The sequence below is a fragment of the Hippopotamus amphibius genome, chromosome 5 (assembly GCF_030028045.1).
Source record: "Hippopotamus amphibius kiboko isolate mHipAmp2 chromosome 5, mHipAmp2.hap2, whole genome shotgun sequence".
NCBI classification, from domain to species: domain Eukaryota; kingdom Metazoa; phylum Chordata; class Mammalia; order Artiodactyla; family Hippopotamidae; genus Hippopotamus; species Hippopotamus amphibius.
In genome coordinates, this window is record NC_080190.1 from 75308295 (window position 1) to 75322408 (window position 14114).

Genomic DNA, 14114 nt, shown 5'->3' on the forward strand with positions numbered 1-14114 from the left:
GGCACTTGAACTTTCGCTTGATTGTATCCACGCCTGCTGTCAAATACATAGTGCCTGTTTTTTTTTTTTTTTTTGTTTTGGAAACTGTCCTTTTTCTTATTCTTTTCAGATGATGAGTTGCATCATTTTACATAATTTTGGTCTTGGTTCTTGGATTTTCAGCAGCGAGTGCTGTTGTTGAGAGTTTTTGAATTCTCCTTTCTGTACTAACCCTTGGCCTCCAGTATATCACTGGTAAAGAACAGAGGCACTAAACAATCATGTGGGGATCTCCTATCAAATCTGTGCCCTGGTGATGATAGCAGTGGGTCAGAGTGATCCTTATCAGCAGAAAGCTGTTCTCACTTCAAGTGTGATTGCCTCAATATGAGGTGATTCAGGAGAGAATTTTTTCTAAGAGTGTGTGTGTGTGTGTGTGTGTGTGTGTGTGTGTGTGTTTCCCAGAGGACTTGGAAAATTGCTCCTGTCTCTCCCCCATCCCTCTCTTTCTTTTTCTTTCTTTTCTTTCTTTTTTTTTTTGTTTCCTTTTTTTTTTTTTTTTTTTAACTTGTGCTTTTGTAGGATGGGGAAGAGTGATGGAGACTTGCTTTGTATTCTAGTCCTTACATCAGCAGACATCGAGAGATCCCTGCTGGGTGAGGAACAAAACAGCAGACACCTATAAGTGAATAAGGTTATACCTGCATTCACTGTACTGAGGACAGCAGTTAGAACCTTACTGAACATGAAAATGTAATCACATTTTTTAATTGAAGTATAGTTGCTGTGCAATATTATATAACTTACAGGCGTACAATATAGTAATTCACAATTTAAAAAAGTTATACTCTGTTTATAGTTATTATAAAATATTGGCTCTATTCCCCATGTTGTACAGTATATCCTTGTAGCTTATTTTTTACATAATTGTTTGTACCTCTTACTTCCCTACTCCTCTAATGCCCCTTTCCTTCTCTCCACTGGTAACCACTAGTGTTCTCTATACCTGTAATCACAAGTTATTTTAAAATTTCCCCCCAGATTTTCCCAATCTTCAACTCTACAAACATATGCAAAACAGAGTTCCTAATTTTTTGGTTCACATTTTCTTGCCTTGTTATTTATTTAGTTTTGGAAATGTAGTTTCATTTTTGAATTTTGTTGTGTTTAGGTATGCTGAGATTTTCAAGCATTTCAGATAAAAGGGAAATACATTGATAAAACTGATGAGATTTCATGTTAGCCTGTTTTATCTTTGCTCTGTCCACCTGTGTGGCCCCTAGTTCTTTGCAAATGGCATGTGGCCTGTTTTGCTCCTAGGCACTTGTCTACCTAGCTCCTGGCTTCTTTGGGGGAAATATATTGGAAAGGTAATTTGTTTTACAGCCTAATAAAAAAGCCTGTTTTGGAGTTTACGGGAAGAAAAAGCCAGGATTTAAGATTAAGATTGAGAAGACAGTGCACAAAGACTGGAAAGAAAGCTGCAGGGAGAATTCCAGATGGATGCTTCCTGCTTATCTGTGATGCATGGCGCCTGCTGTGATGACCACGTTTACCCACAGTTGTCAGTACACTAGAGCTGGTCTTTTAAACAGTTTTCTCTGGAGCTGTACTGGATACAGCACCTTGTCTTTTGTCCTCATTTACTTGTTATTTCCTAAAAATGCTCCGTGACCAGTTGGAAAAAGAGTGGACTAGAATTTTATGTTTTGGGGACCTGGAATCTTATCCTCCAGATGGATGGTTTTTCTCTGGGTGTTGGCATGTGGTGGGAGCCAGAGTAACAGTCCCCAGTGCGAAAACTTAGCACATGGAGGCCTTTAACAAAATCTGTGTCAGGCCTGGCTGACCCCTTGTTAAGCTGGTTATTGGCCTTTAACCAGCTTCCACATAACAGTTCCTCATGTTGTTGGTGAGTGGAGTTTTCTGTTAATGGGCTTTGCCTAGAAATAAGTGGCTATTCTAAAATGGTGAAGAATTTTGTTGGCTAAAGCCCAAGTTACTCACAACCATTACTTAACTCTGGAAGGCACTGTCAGAGCAGATCTAGCTCAAACACCTCCCTCCAAATCCTTTTTATTTTATTTATTTTATTTTAATTTTTTAATTTTTTGGCTGCGCCTGGCGGCATGTGGGACCTTAGTTCCCCAACCAGGGATCAACCTGCGCCCCCTGAAGTGGAAGCTTGGAGTGTCAACCACTGGAGCACCAGCGAAGTCCTCCCAGTTCTGGAAAGAATTGAAAAGGGAACCTGGTGCTCTGTGAAATACAGAACCTGCTAATTAGAGGTTTTTTCCTTAATCGAGTTATAATTTACATACCACAAAATTCACCCTTTTCAAGTGTACAGTTCACTGGCTTTTAGTATATTCACCAGGTTACATACACTGTTAGCACTGTCTAATTCCACACCATTTTCGATACCCCAGAAGAATCCCTGTACTCAGAAGCATTTATCCCCCGTCGTTCTCCCACCTCCACCCCTCCCAGCCCCTGGCAACCACTAATCTATTTTTTATCACAAAGACCTGTTTTATATTACACTGAAATCTGTTGCCCCTGTAACTTAATGGTCAGATGGAATGTGGGGAGGGCGAGGGGCCAGGAGTGGAATAAACTCTTATGGCCTGACCTCTTATTCTTAGCTTCTCACTTCTAGGTCCCTGTGTAAAGTGGGAGGTGGTCTGCTGGGCCCCTGAGTCTGGTTCTCTGTTACTGCCTGTGGGTACATTACTTTCATCTGAATAGGGAATACCTGGTAATACACAAGAAGTTGACTCTGACCTGATAATGAAATGAATTTATAGCACACCTTTTGAAATCTGAGTGCAGAATCAGCTGCAAAGGCATTACAGTTCCCTCTCTACCTTTTTTGTCCTGTAGCTTTTAGAATAATCAGAATTCAAATCATACAGAACTTTTTCAGTCAAAACCAGAAAAACAGGTAGCTCAAACAGATTGCAGACTTGGCTGTGTGTGTCAAATATGCCTGAAAGAAATGCTTTGGATTCCTGCCCAGTGCACTAGGATGAAATCTTGAGGTCTGAGAGTTTTGAAGCCGAGTCGGGGTTAATTTAAAGGGGAGGACCAGTGTTCCCTTGCCCATGGGGTGAAGAGTACAACCTTGAGAAGCACTAGTGAATTACGGGGTGTGTAAGGGAACTCCTGGGAACCTAGGGCCTGTTCCCTGGTGCGTTTGGCTGGTCATAAAACCTCATTAACCTAGAGACGTGTTCTTTGCTGCTCACCTCTCCCGGCCTGTCCTGAATGCTTTCTTAAAGAACTGCAGTGCCACACCTCCTCCTGAAGTTTCCATTTTCCACGTAGTTCTGTTTTCCAGTCTAAGTACTACATACACATGGCTTCATTTGGTAGATTTACTTGGCAGGCAGTTCCAGGCACTGGCGTCCTTTCTCTCGGCCACTGTGATGGGAGGGTAGACTCCCCAGAAACCAGGGCTCTCAGGGTGTGGGTGTTGGGGAAACCAATGTGTATGTAGAGAAATCCAAACCAGCCGAGTTGGGAGTGGTTGTCAGACCTTTTACAATAAAAGGTGGTAGTTGTTCAGTGTAGGTGCCCTTTTGTCTCCTGCCCTCTGGCTCTCTTGTATTATTATAAGTGACAGGTGCTGGAGGCTTGGAGCTGATGCAGTTCTCCCTTCCCGGACTTGGCAGATGAAACAGGAATGCATTACTGGGGATTAATGCATCAAAATGTTGCAGTTTAAAAAGTACTTTGAATAGAGTTGAGTCCATTTGAAACAAGTACCTTTTTTCTGAAAAGATTAGTTTCCTTCAAGGATGACTAGGTTTTTCTGTTTCTTCTGTTAAAACATAGGTGAAGGAAGGGATCTGCAGAAGAATATTTTCATCTCCTTTGAATTATGCCTGACCCCCTTTTCTTCTGTTTTTAATACTCAGTAATGCCTGTCCTTGCTGCCACCTTCAAAAAATTCCCAGTAGGGAAATAAGTGAAAAATGACACTCCTCTCATCCGTCCTTACCCTTCACCCCTTGGATTCTTGCTGCTTTGCAAATAACTACTTTTTAGCCATTTGATGTATTTCCTTCCAGTAACTATTCAGTGAACATGTAAATTAATCTATGTCTGTCTGTATTGCTTTTTATATTATATGTCCAGACCCTTTCAGTAACATCTTAAAGAGGTGACGTGATTTTATTTTTAAGCCAGTGGTACTCCTCTGCTTCAGTAAAAATGTTGCCTAGATACTTGAGCTACGAATCTTTGGGATGCAGAGACTTGTAGAGAATTGTCACGAACTGATGCATATGCCCCAGCATTGGACCCGTCTGCTGTATGAGAAGGAGCTTTCTGTATTCTGGTGATTGACTTGGGGTGGCTTCTAAAAATTGCAGAACAATCCTTGTTAATTTCTTTGGAATATCCCTTTAAGAAGAGGGACCATGCATAGTACAGGGCCTTTGGGGTAACAGATTTGCTTTTATGGTTGCTACTGTGAGTTCCTCTGTTTTGTGCTTCTTGGGGTATATTGGTTCACAGTTAAAAATAGCTCTAATTAAAATGGGTGCCCTCTCTGGAAATAAGAACTATATTTCAATTAGTAAATTCCTGTTTCCTTAACATATTTTTTTGTTCTCTTTTATTTTTTAACTTTAACAGCAAGCCCGGGCTGAGCAGGAAGAAGAATTTATCAGTAACACTTTATTCAAGAAAATTCAGGCTTTGCAGAAGGAGAAAGAAACCCTTGCTGTAAATTATGAAAAGGAAGAAGAGTTCCTCACTAATGAGCTCTCCAGAAAATTGATGCAGGTAAATTACCTTTTCTCCCCTCTCATCTTCCCTGCCTGTTTTCTTCTCTAGGAAAAAAAAATGACTGATACAGCCCTTTGCTTGAAACGTTTGCTGATGAGGTTGTAGCTAAAACTCTTTAGAGATTAAAAATACCTAGTAAAGATGGCAGCAGTGTAATACTCAAGACTGTGGTTCCTAGCTCATCTGCTTAGGTAAGGTAAGATATTTTATACCCTGAGCATTTCAAGAAATTGCTGATAAGTGTGAGGCCTTAGCACAGGAGTAAATGCTATATGCAGTATTTTGGAATTATGAGGATTAACACCAAATATGAGATTTCTTTACCCTTTTATGTTGAATCTATAATGACTACATGAACATTTTTGGCAACCAGAAGTGGGTCTTTTGCACTAATATATGAGGACACAAAGGGAAATGTCAATTTGAGGGGAGAAAAATCTATGTATCTATGATAGTTAAAATTTTACACAGTCATTTGTGTTCAAATGGGTAATATGTTACTGAACAAATAACAAAAGTTGAAACTTAACATTAATCATTACTAGTGTATAGAAGACACACAAAACATATGGAAGTTTTTATTTTTCTAGTTCAGAGATTGTCCTTCTCCCGCCTTGTTTTATTTTGTCTTCCTCGAAACTAACTAGTAAAGTACAAAATAAAATTTGTTTAGGGCAAATATTTTGTGGGTTATTTAATGTGAACTCAAGAATAAGTAGGATATTGAGTTTTCATTATTTAACACAACGTGTCCAAAATAGTGGGCAGGTATAAAATTATCCGAGGAGGACCACTATTACCATTTTGTCAGATGGCTGTAAAAAGTAGGATTACTTCCTTTTATTTCCTATTCACTGGCATGACTAACAATTTCACTCATTAATTTGATTGAGATATATGTTTTAGTAAGATTATAACAAAAGGATATTTGGGGCTTTTAAAAAACTTCCTCAATTCTTCTCTTACCTTCTAACATATAAAGTGTTGGAAGAGAACATCAGAAACTTTAGTGTTAAGACTATGCAGTGGCCCAGGCAAATTTTCCTACCTAATTACTGAATAAAGATACCATTACAGTCTTGTACAAAATTTGATTTATGTGGTAGCTGTTGGAATGTGAAGGATAAGGTACCCAGACATTATTGTCTAGCAGAGATTTACAGTGGAATTTCTACATTGAAACTTTTTTTTTTATTCCTGTGTATTCTGATTTAGAGAAGAAAATGAGGAAGGTGGTTAGTTTGACCTTTGACTCTGTCTCATGTTGGCAGCATTAGACGAATTATTCTGCATGTTGCTTCTTGAAATATAAGGATGCGATTATGGTTTGCTTTCCTGAGTTTAGTGTGTAATCAGGTGCCCTAATTCTTAACACGTCAGGAAACACTTTTTGGTTTTCAACTTGCGTAGTCGTTGGTATCTGGACTAATGGATGCTCAGCATGTCTCTGAGACAGTCTCTCATGAATCCCAGCTTGGTTCTTAGGCTTTGTGTGTATGTATGTATGTATATATATGTGTGTGTGTATGTATATATATATTTTTTGTTAGTAAAATATATACAACATAAATTTGCCACCTCAGCCATTTTTGAGTGTATAATTCAGTGGCATTAAGTACATTCACATTGTTGTGCAACCATCACCACCATCCATCCACAGAAATTTTTCAAACTGAAACTCTGAATCCATTGAAAAATAACCCCTCATTCCCTGCTCCTGGTTCTTTCTTAGACTTTTGAAAGGACATGGATGGCAGGTAGTTTGAGGTTGAGGTCTCTGGCAAGTTCTAGAGCTATGTCTATTCTGCAGCATGGTAGGTGATCTCTCATTTTAGGCACCAGGAATCACAGCGTGCCATTTTCTGGTAAATACCCGAGAATCCCTCTTTCGTTGGCTGGTTGGAAGAATCTTGTATAGCTGCAGGGAAGAAGGGCTGCAGGCCTACTGTACCCATCCCCCAGGCTTTCCTGAAGGATTTCAGCCAGTCCTTTGTTGAGGGCTCACATTTTCTGCCACCCAGTGTGGTAGAACTAATCTCCATCTGGAAGATTTTTAGAGTAATTGGTACCAATAGACTTTTCCAACTGTGTAATTACTTCAGTAAGACTCTCTAGGATGCCTGCTTCTGGATAAGACCTTGTTATGACAGCCTTCTAAGAGAAACTGTGCTGCTGGTGATACTGATGGACAAAGGAGTAAATTGACCTGTTCACCAGGGAAGTGTTAGCATTTTTCACCCAAGGGCTGCTTAGAGGCTATTTATGGAACAGTTTTGGTTTTGTCACTTGTGCTATGGCTGTTGTCTCCAGTAGTGATTGAACAGTGTTTTTATGTGCATTTCAAAGGAATTTGGTCCTGAGAACAAAATGAGATTATTACTATAGAAAAGATACCTCCCTTCCCATCTGCTATGATACAGATAGTATCTAATACCTTTAAAAACTGAATCAAGTTTATTTAAGTGTAGATGAGTGGAAATCCCTTTGCCCTTTCAAAAGATAGGTTAAACACCTCCAAATATGTTAATCCTGTCTGAAACAAACATGTACACACACACACAAAAGAGCATGCAGCTTTTCTCCCTTGTTTTTGTATATATCTCCTAGATAGATACCTTGATTTTGTGAAAACTCTTATCTGAAAAACCTGCATCTTTCTAAGCCCAGACCATAGGATTGATGACCTGATTGGTGAAAACTGTCCTAAAAAGAGCCTTCTAGTCTAATGCCAGGCCTACATTAGAACAAAATTCAGCCCTGGAATGCCTTGAAGAGAGGTTGTAGTTTAATCATAATTTGTAATTAAAATTTATGAGAAATGTTTTGTCAGCAAACTCTTCATCAGAATTTGACATATAATATCTATGTAAGAAAAAAGTCTAAAAGACTATTCTCTGCAATATGAGCTGTAATTATAGGTGCCGAGCTTACAGGTTATGTTAATTTTCTTGTGCCTCTTTCCTTCTCATTTTAAAAGTAACATGCATTACTTTCATAATTGGAAAATATCTTATTTCCTGAAAATAAAATTTTAAAAATTCTGCTGCTTTGTTTTGTCCTTACCTTTTGAAACCTCCTTCTATGTCACTGACTTTGAGAGCTCACAGTCCTGCTGTTGTTACCGAACCAAACTGGGGTCTACTTACCTAACGCACAGCAAAGTCGGTCCAACTGACTCTGGATGTGGTGAAGGAAAGTACTGTGTTCATTGCAGGGCACCAGGCAAGGAGCGTGGGCAGCTTATGCTCAAAAGACCTGAATGGCTTTCAGGGAAGAGTTTTTCCAGACAGTGTGAGGGGAGAGGGTCACAGGGTGCATGATCAGGTCGTGCACAATTCTCTGATTGGTTGATGCTGAGGTAATGGTGATGTTTCAGGATCTTAATCATCAGTCTTCTGGTTCCAGCTGGTCTGGGGTCTATGTGTGCTGGTGGTCAGTATGCAGCTGACTTCTTCCAGCTGGTGGGGGTTTTAGTATCTGCAAAACAACTCAAGGATATGGCTCCGAATATTATTTATAGCCCTTGAAGAGGAACTAAAGGCCCTTGACTTTGTTGTATGGCTAAACTATTATTATTTTGTCTTGCTTGACTGTTTTCTCACTTCTCTGATTAAATTTGCTCTTTGGAACTTGGAGAAGGCCAAGGAGGCTAAAGCTTTTTCTACAAACAAGAGGCAGGGGACATGGCAGGAGCAGAGGTGCGATGGAGATCTGTCCCTGGTAAGGTCATGCAGGGTCCTACGCAGTTTCACTGTCATAGTTGCGTCTGTTTGTCACAGACAGCAGTGCACTGGAGCCCCTTCCAAAGTCAGGCTCATCTGCAGTGATAGAAGATTCTGGACTGCCCAAATCGTTCAGAGCTAGCATAAACAGAATGCTGTAATGATGGGCTTGTCTGTCTTGTCACTCTTTTTTTTTCTTTTTAAGTTTTTTTAAAAAGTTCATTAATTCATCAATTAATTAATTTTGGCTGTGCCAGGTCTTAGTTGCGGCACGTGGGATCTTCGTTGCAACATGTGGGATCTTCCATTGCAGTGCACGGGCTTCTCTCTCTTGTACCGCACGGGGTCCAGAGTGTGTGGGCTCTGTAGTTGAGGTACACAGGCTCTCTAGTTGTGGCTTGCATGGTTAGTAGTTGCGGCCTGCAGGCTTAGTTGCCCCATGGCACGTGGGATCTTAGTTCCTCGACCAGGGCTCAGACCCACATCCCCTGCACTGTAAGGCAGATTCTTAATCACGGGACCACGAGGGAAGTCCCTGTCTTGTCACTGTTGATATGATTCATTCCATTGGCCCCTCAGTCTTAAAACGTAAAAAAAAAAAAAAATCCCTAATTCCCCTGGCTAACTGTTAACTACCAACCACCAGTCACCAGTACCAACTGAAGACTTTCTCACTCGGTTTTATGTAAGCCCAAGGCATCAGGTTCACTCCTGCTCTGGGGAAGCCCTGTTCAGTTGTTGCCTACACTCTTCTCAACCAATACCACTGCCAAAAGGTAATGCATTTTTTTTTTCTTTCTTTTTTTAAAAGCCTGGAACAGGACTGAGATAAGAGTACTGGGTGTTATATATATCACTGAATCTTTTCACTCTAATCCAATTTTCAAATTTTAGACCTTAAAATAATAAATAGGTTTGTAGTTTTATTCTTTTGATTCACACTTGAAATTGGATCTGATCCTCAGAAAATAATACCACTATGGCTATAATAGAAATTATTGTACTCATTTCCTTACGGGGAAGGCACAATCTTATTCATGATTGAACGCACTTAATAAAAGTTTTCTGGATCTCTTGTTAAGTGGCATGGCTTATTTTCATTATTTTTGACTTGGTCCCTGAGGTGAGAATGCCACCTGAAATTAAAGCAGTTGCAGTTTCCTAGCATTTATGGAAGGATGATGTATGGAAGGAAGGAGGGAACTTGTGGGCAAAAACCACTCCTGAAGCCACCACTACCAAATGATGTATAGCGAATGGTTCGGAAGGCCTCATGCAACAGCATTATTCTTCCATCCCTGTTTGCATAGAAATGAAACCGAGGGGAAGGATTTCAGTAAGTCCCCGAATCTGCCTGTTCATCTAGGCAAAGGCTTACCTTCATTTTCCTCCTCCCCCTCCTCCCCTCAACCTGGAGAAGCAGTTTCTCCTTCCAGTACCATCTGAACGAATGCACATTTTTTCCTGCAGCGTGCACTTCCCTGGCTCCTGCAAGGCTGCATTTCTGGGCAGCGGGCATGTCCACAGGCATTAGAAGTGAGTGTAGATTCCCAGTTCCCTTCTCAAGCCTGTACACCAGAATCTGAGGCTGCCTTTTTTACCTCAAGTTCTCCCAAGTCACTAAGATGGCAGTGCAGTGATGTTATTTGTTCAGGCAGCAAAATCACGTGTCAGGGTGATACATATGTATGAAACTCTGTTTAGTTCATTTTAAAGGCACCGAGGCTAACACTGCCATTGCATCCATTCAGGTGAAAACTTGTTCCCCCGTGGCAGGGGAGAAGAGGCCTTGAAATATGTTCTTCATTAAGCTGGCTCGACCAGTGGCCCTCTTGGCTTTTAGTTTTTCAGGGCTATTAATGCTGAGCAGAAGAATTGGCTGTCACCTAATAGCTAACAGAACATTTGGGGCAAAGTTGGGTTTTTTTGTTGTTGTTTTTCATTCCAGATTATCTGAGCCTCAGCTTTGTGTGCTCTTTGTTTCTTTTCATGGAGCAGGGGCTTATACATTGTGTTCACGATACATCTGCAAAGGGCTTCTGGGATGTTTTTATTGCATTTTAAATGCTGCAACCACCAGAGGCCAAATTATAAGCCAGAATTTTCCTGTTAGCAGCATGCCAGAAATCTCTCAGTCCAATGTAATTTGCATTGTGCTTAGAACATATAATAAGCTTGATGCAGTTCTTTAGTCTTCAGAAATCACTGAGTTGTTTTTCAAAATGTGTGTCTGTGTGTTTCCATTATGGCTGGAGTTCATGTGCCAGCCTGGACTCCCCAAAATGTAAGAGCAAGGGCAAGGGCTTAGCAGCCACCCAGGCTGACTTCTTTGACAAAACATGGGAAAGCATAGGGAGAGAGTAAAGGTAAAAGGAAAAGGAAATTAAAAATAATGTGATGAACTGGAATGAGAGGTTGCTTTCGTCACCAGGGTAGGGGTGAGCATTGTTATTTCTGGTTGAAAAGGTGGAATCTTGGTGATTGAAGGATACTTGACTCCACTGTAAACAGACTTGAGCTATCACTGGAAACGTTTGCACATGATTTTAGAATGTTACAGTTAATAAATGTTGCAATGTTTTGCATTTCTTGGGTAAATTTTTTTTTTTTCATTTTCAAAACATACACTCAGCCCAGTTAGTAATTACCTTAAAGTAGTTACATTCTGCTGCTTCTTAGCTTTACTCTCCTTTTTCCTCTTTATTCATAAATTAGATAAGAAAGATGGGGCTTTTTATTTTAATTTTCAATAAGGTCTCAGCTTAGAATGAATTCTTTCTTTGGGCTAATTATTCTCTATTCCTCAAAGAAGAAAGGGCTAGTTTTTACAAAATGGATTTTTTTTTTTTGGGCCGGTTAACTCTAGAGCCTAAAGAATTTCTTTGTCTTATTGTGGAGCATCTTTTCTAAACCTTCCTCCTAACCAGCGTTCTTTAAAAGCATCAATGCTTAAGCAGCATGATGCTACCGGGAATCTAGGAAACTCAGACATAGCCTTTTAGGTATTCCAAGTGGACAGAAAGCCCCACGCGTGGAGCCCTCTGCTCAGAGGTGAGAGCTTTGTCCTCGGTGTTGAGGATGCTGACAAGAAAATAACGTTTAAAAAATAATTAATTTTCTGAAAGGAGCTGTTTTTTTCCCTTGCAAAAGTTACATATGCCTTTCCGTTTAGAAAATGACAGATTTGACAATTCAAGCAAATTTCACTGAGGACAAATGGAAGAACTAACAAGATCGTGAAGAACTGTTTGTTGGAGATCTGGGGAGGGTGGGAATTGAGAGGAGACCCAGCACCCAAGGCTCCTTTTGTCCTGAGCGCATTTGCTATTTATTTGTTACAGGACAGCCAAGAAACTGAATTGTGCTTTTGGTAGTTGTGTGGAGCTGGGGTCACAGAAGTCAGAGCTCGGGGCTGGCCAAAAGTGGGGACAAAGATAAGTCACCCCCACTGTAAGCTGGAATCATGAAGCGCTACACCCTCAGGATAAGAGTGAACCAGTTTTGCATCATCTGGGTGAATCAGAGAACACGGAGCTTTGGTTTTGGATTAAGGTAGACCCAGACTTATGCTGTGTGGCAGAAGAAAATGAAATTTTCTGGAGGAAGGTACCATCACCCTAGGCCACAAGTTTCACCTACAAATAAAATTTTATTGGATTTTGGTGCATTTTGAGGGAGTATCCTGTAGGATTTCAGGATGGTTTAGAAGTGGGTGTGAGCCAAAGACAGGATCATGGAAGACTTTGGTTTTGGCCTCAATGACTGGAAGAATGGAGTTACCATCATTTAAGATAGGAAAGACAGCAAGTGGAATAAACTTGGAGTGGGGAGGTCAGAAGTTCAGTTGAGATGTCTAGACATCCATATGGAAATAACAAATGGTAGATTCTCTCAACAAGAGAAGTCTGGGCTAGAGATACAAATTTGGGAGTGTTGTTATTAATTAATGCCTGGAGAAGAAGACCAAAGACACATCACAGGAAATCAGGTAGAGAGAGTGCAAGGACAAGCCACAAAGTGGAGGGAGGTATTTTCAACATATGTAACCAATACAAAACTGCAGATCAGTAAGAAAAACAGACAGCCCCAAAGAGAAATGACTAGACTTGAACTGGCTCTTCATATAAACATGAGATAGCTAAATGGCCCGTAACCATATGGAAAGGTACACAGCGCAATTAGTAATCAGGAAAGGTGAAATAAACCACAGAAAGAAAGATATTACTAGAGAATTCTCATGCATACTGTCAGAGAATGGAAATGATTTCAACCTTAAAAATAACTTGGCATTACCTAATGAAGTTGGAAATATGCATTGTCTTTAACCCAACAGTTCCACTCCTGGGTATATTTTATAATGTTTGCATGTGTTCACCAGATGTGTAGAAGAATGTTCTTTGTGACATTGTTTGTAATTGTGAAAAAGTAGAAATGACTTAAATATCCATCATCTGTAGAGTAGATAAATCTTGATATGCTCATCCACTGGGATATTATAAGGCAAAAAAAATACACACCACAATTAGACTCTAAACAGGGCTGAATGAAATCACAGTTTCATTTAGCAGAAGGTGCTAGACAGAAAAGAAAATAAAATCAAGCAAAAACTGTTTACAAATAAATACATAGTAAAATCTTTTAAGATAAAAGATGTAAAGAAGTGAATACCATAAGAATCAGGAGAGCTATTACCTCTTAGGGATAGAGGGTCTGGAAGGGACATACTGGGCTTTGGGGTGCTGGCAGGCAGTGTTATGTTTCTTGACATGGGGGTATGTGTGTGTTTGTATCAGTGGTATCCTTTAAACTTGCCCAGTTGTTTTGCTCAACAACTTAATCTAGGGGGAAAGAGTCTGTAGGAAGTGAGGTCGTTACCGTTTATCCAGTCAGTATTTGCATAGATAAGGCATTTTCCTAGATGCTCTGGGGTAGAATTGAGTAAGTCCTGGTCACTTCCGTTCATAGAGCTCTCAGTGCCCTAAGGCGCTCAAGGGTGGTAGCACACGACAGGGATATGAATAGAGGCTTTGAAGCCAGAAGCCTGTATTTTCAGCCAGGATCTACCCGTTACCAGCTGTGTGACTCTGGGCAGATTTTCTCTAAACTGTGGTCTCATCATTTGTAAGTGCAGATGGTAGTATCTACCATAGAGTTAGGGAAATTAAGTGCATTGATGTACATAAAGTGCTTGCTACATAATAACTAGTGTCTTGAAGTGTTAACTGCTTTTCAGAATAACTCATAGAAAGGATATGAAACCACCCTGAATTAGACAAGCAGATGCACACTCCACACACCCGTGCTCACCCCAGCCTGAAGGACAGGGAATATACATGATGCTGAGGCCATGTAGGAAGGTGCTGTGGGAGTTTCAGAAAGTTGGAGGGAGGGGTTCAGGTACTGTAGGCAGGGGGCACAGCGTGGGCAGGGCTGTGGGCTCGGGGTCCAGCGGCTTGTGTTAGCGTGGTCCTGTGTGACTGGCAGGGCTTGTGGTCTGGAAGTCCCTGGGCCAGAGTGGTCTCCAGACATGTTTGCCTGGGATGATAGGCTTCATTTTTTACAATGTGGTTTTTTCGGGAAAAGAGTCTTTAGAAAAAAACACAAGCTGTACCTTTAATC

General features: G+C 40.5%; 1 protein-coding gene across 2 annotated transcripts in view; it reads left to right on the forward strand.

Moving 5' to 3' along the window:
• Positions 1-14114, forward strand: part of CCDC6 (coiled-coil domain containing 6) — a 105449-nt gene that overhangs the window by 43231 nt on the left and 48104 nt on the right. For both annotated transcript variants that reach the window (XM_057735077.1, XM_057735076.1), the window contains exon 2: positions 4621-4770. In XM_057735077.1, the coding sequence (XP_057591060.1) occupies positions 4621-4770 (150 nt within the window). The remainder of the gene's footprint in view (positions 1-4620; positions 4771-14114) is intronic.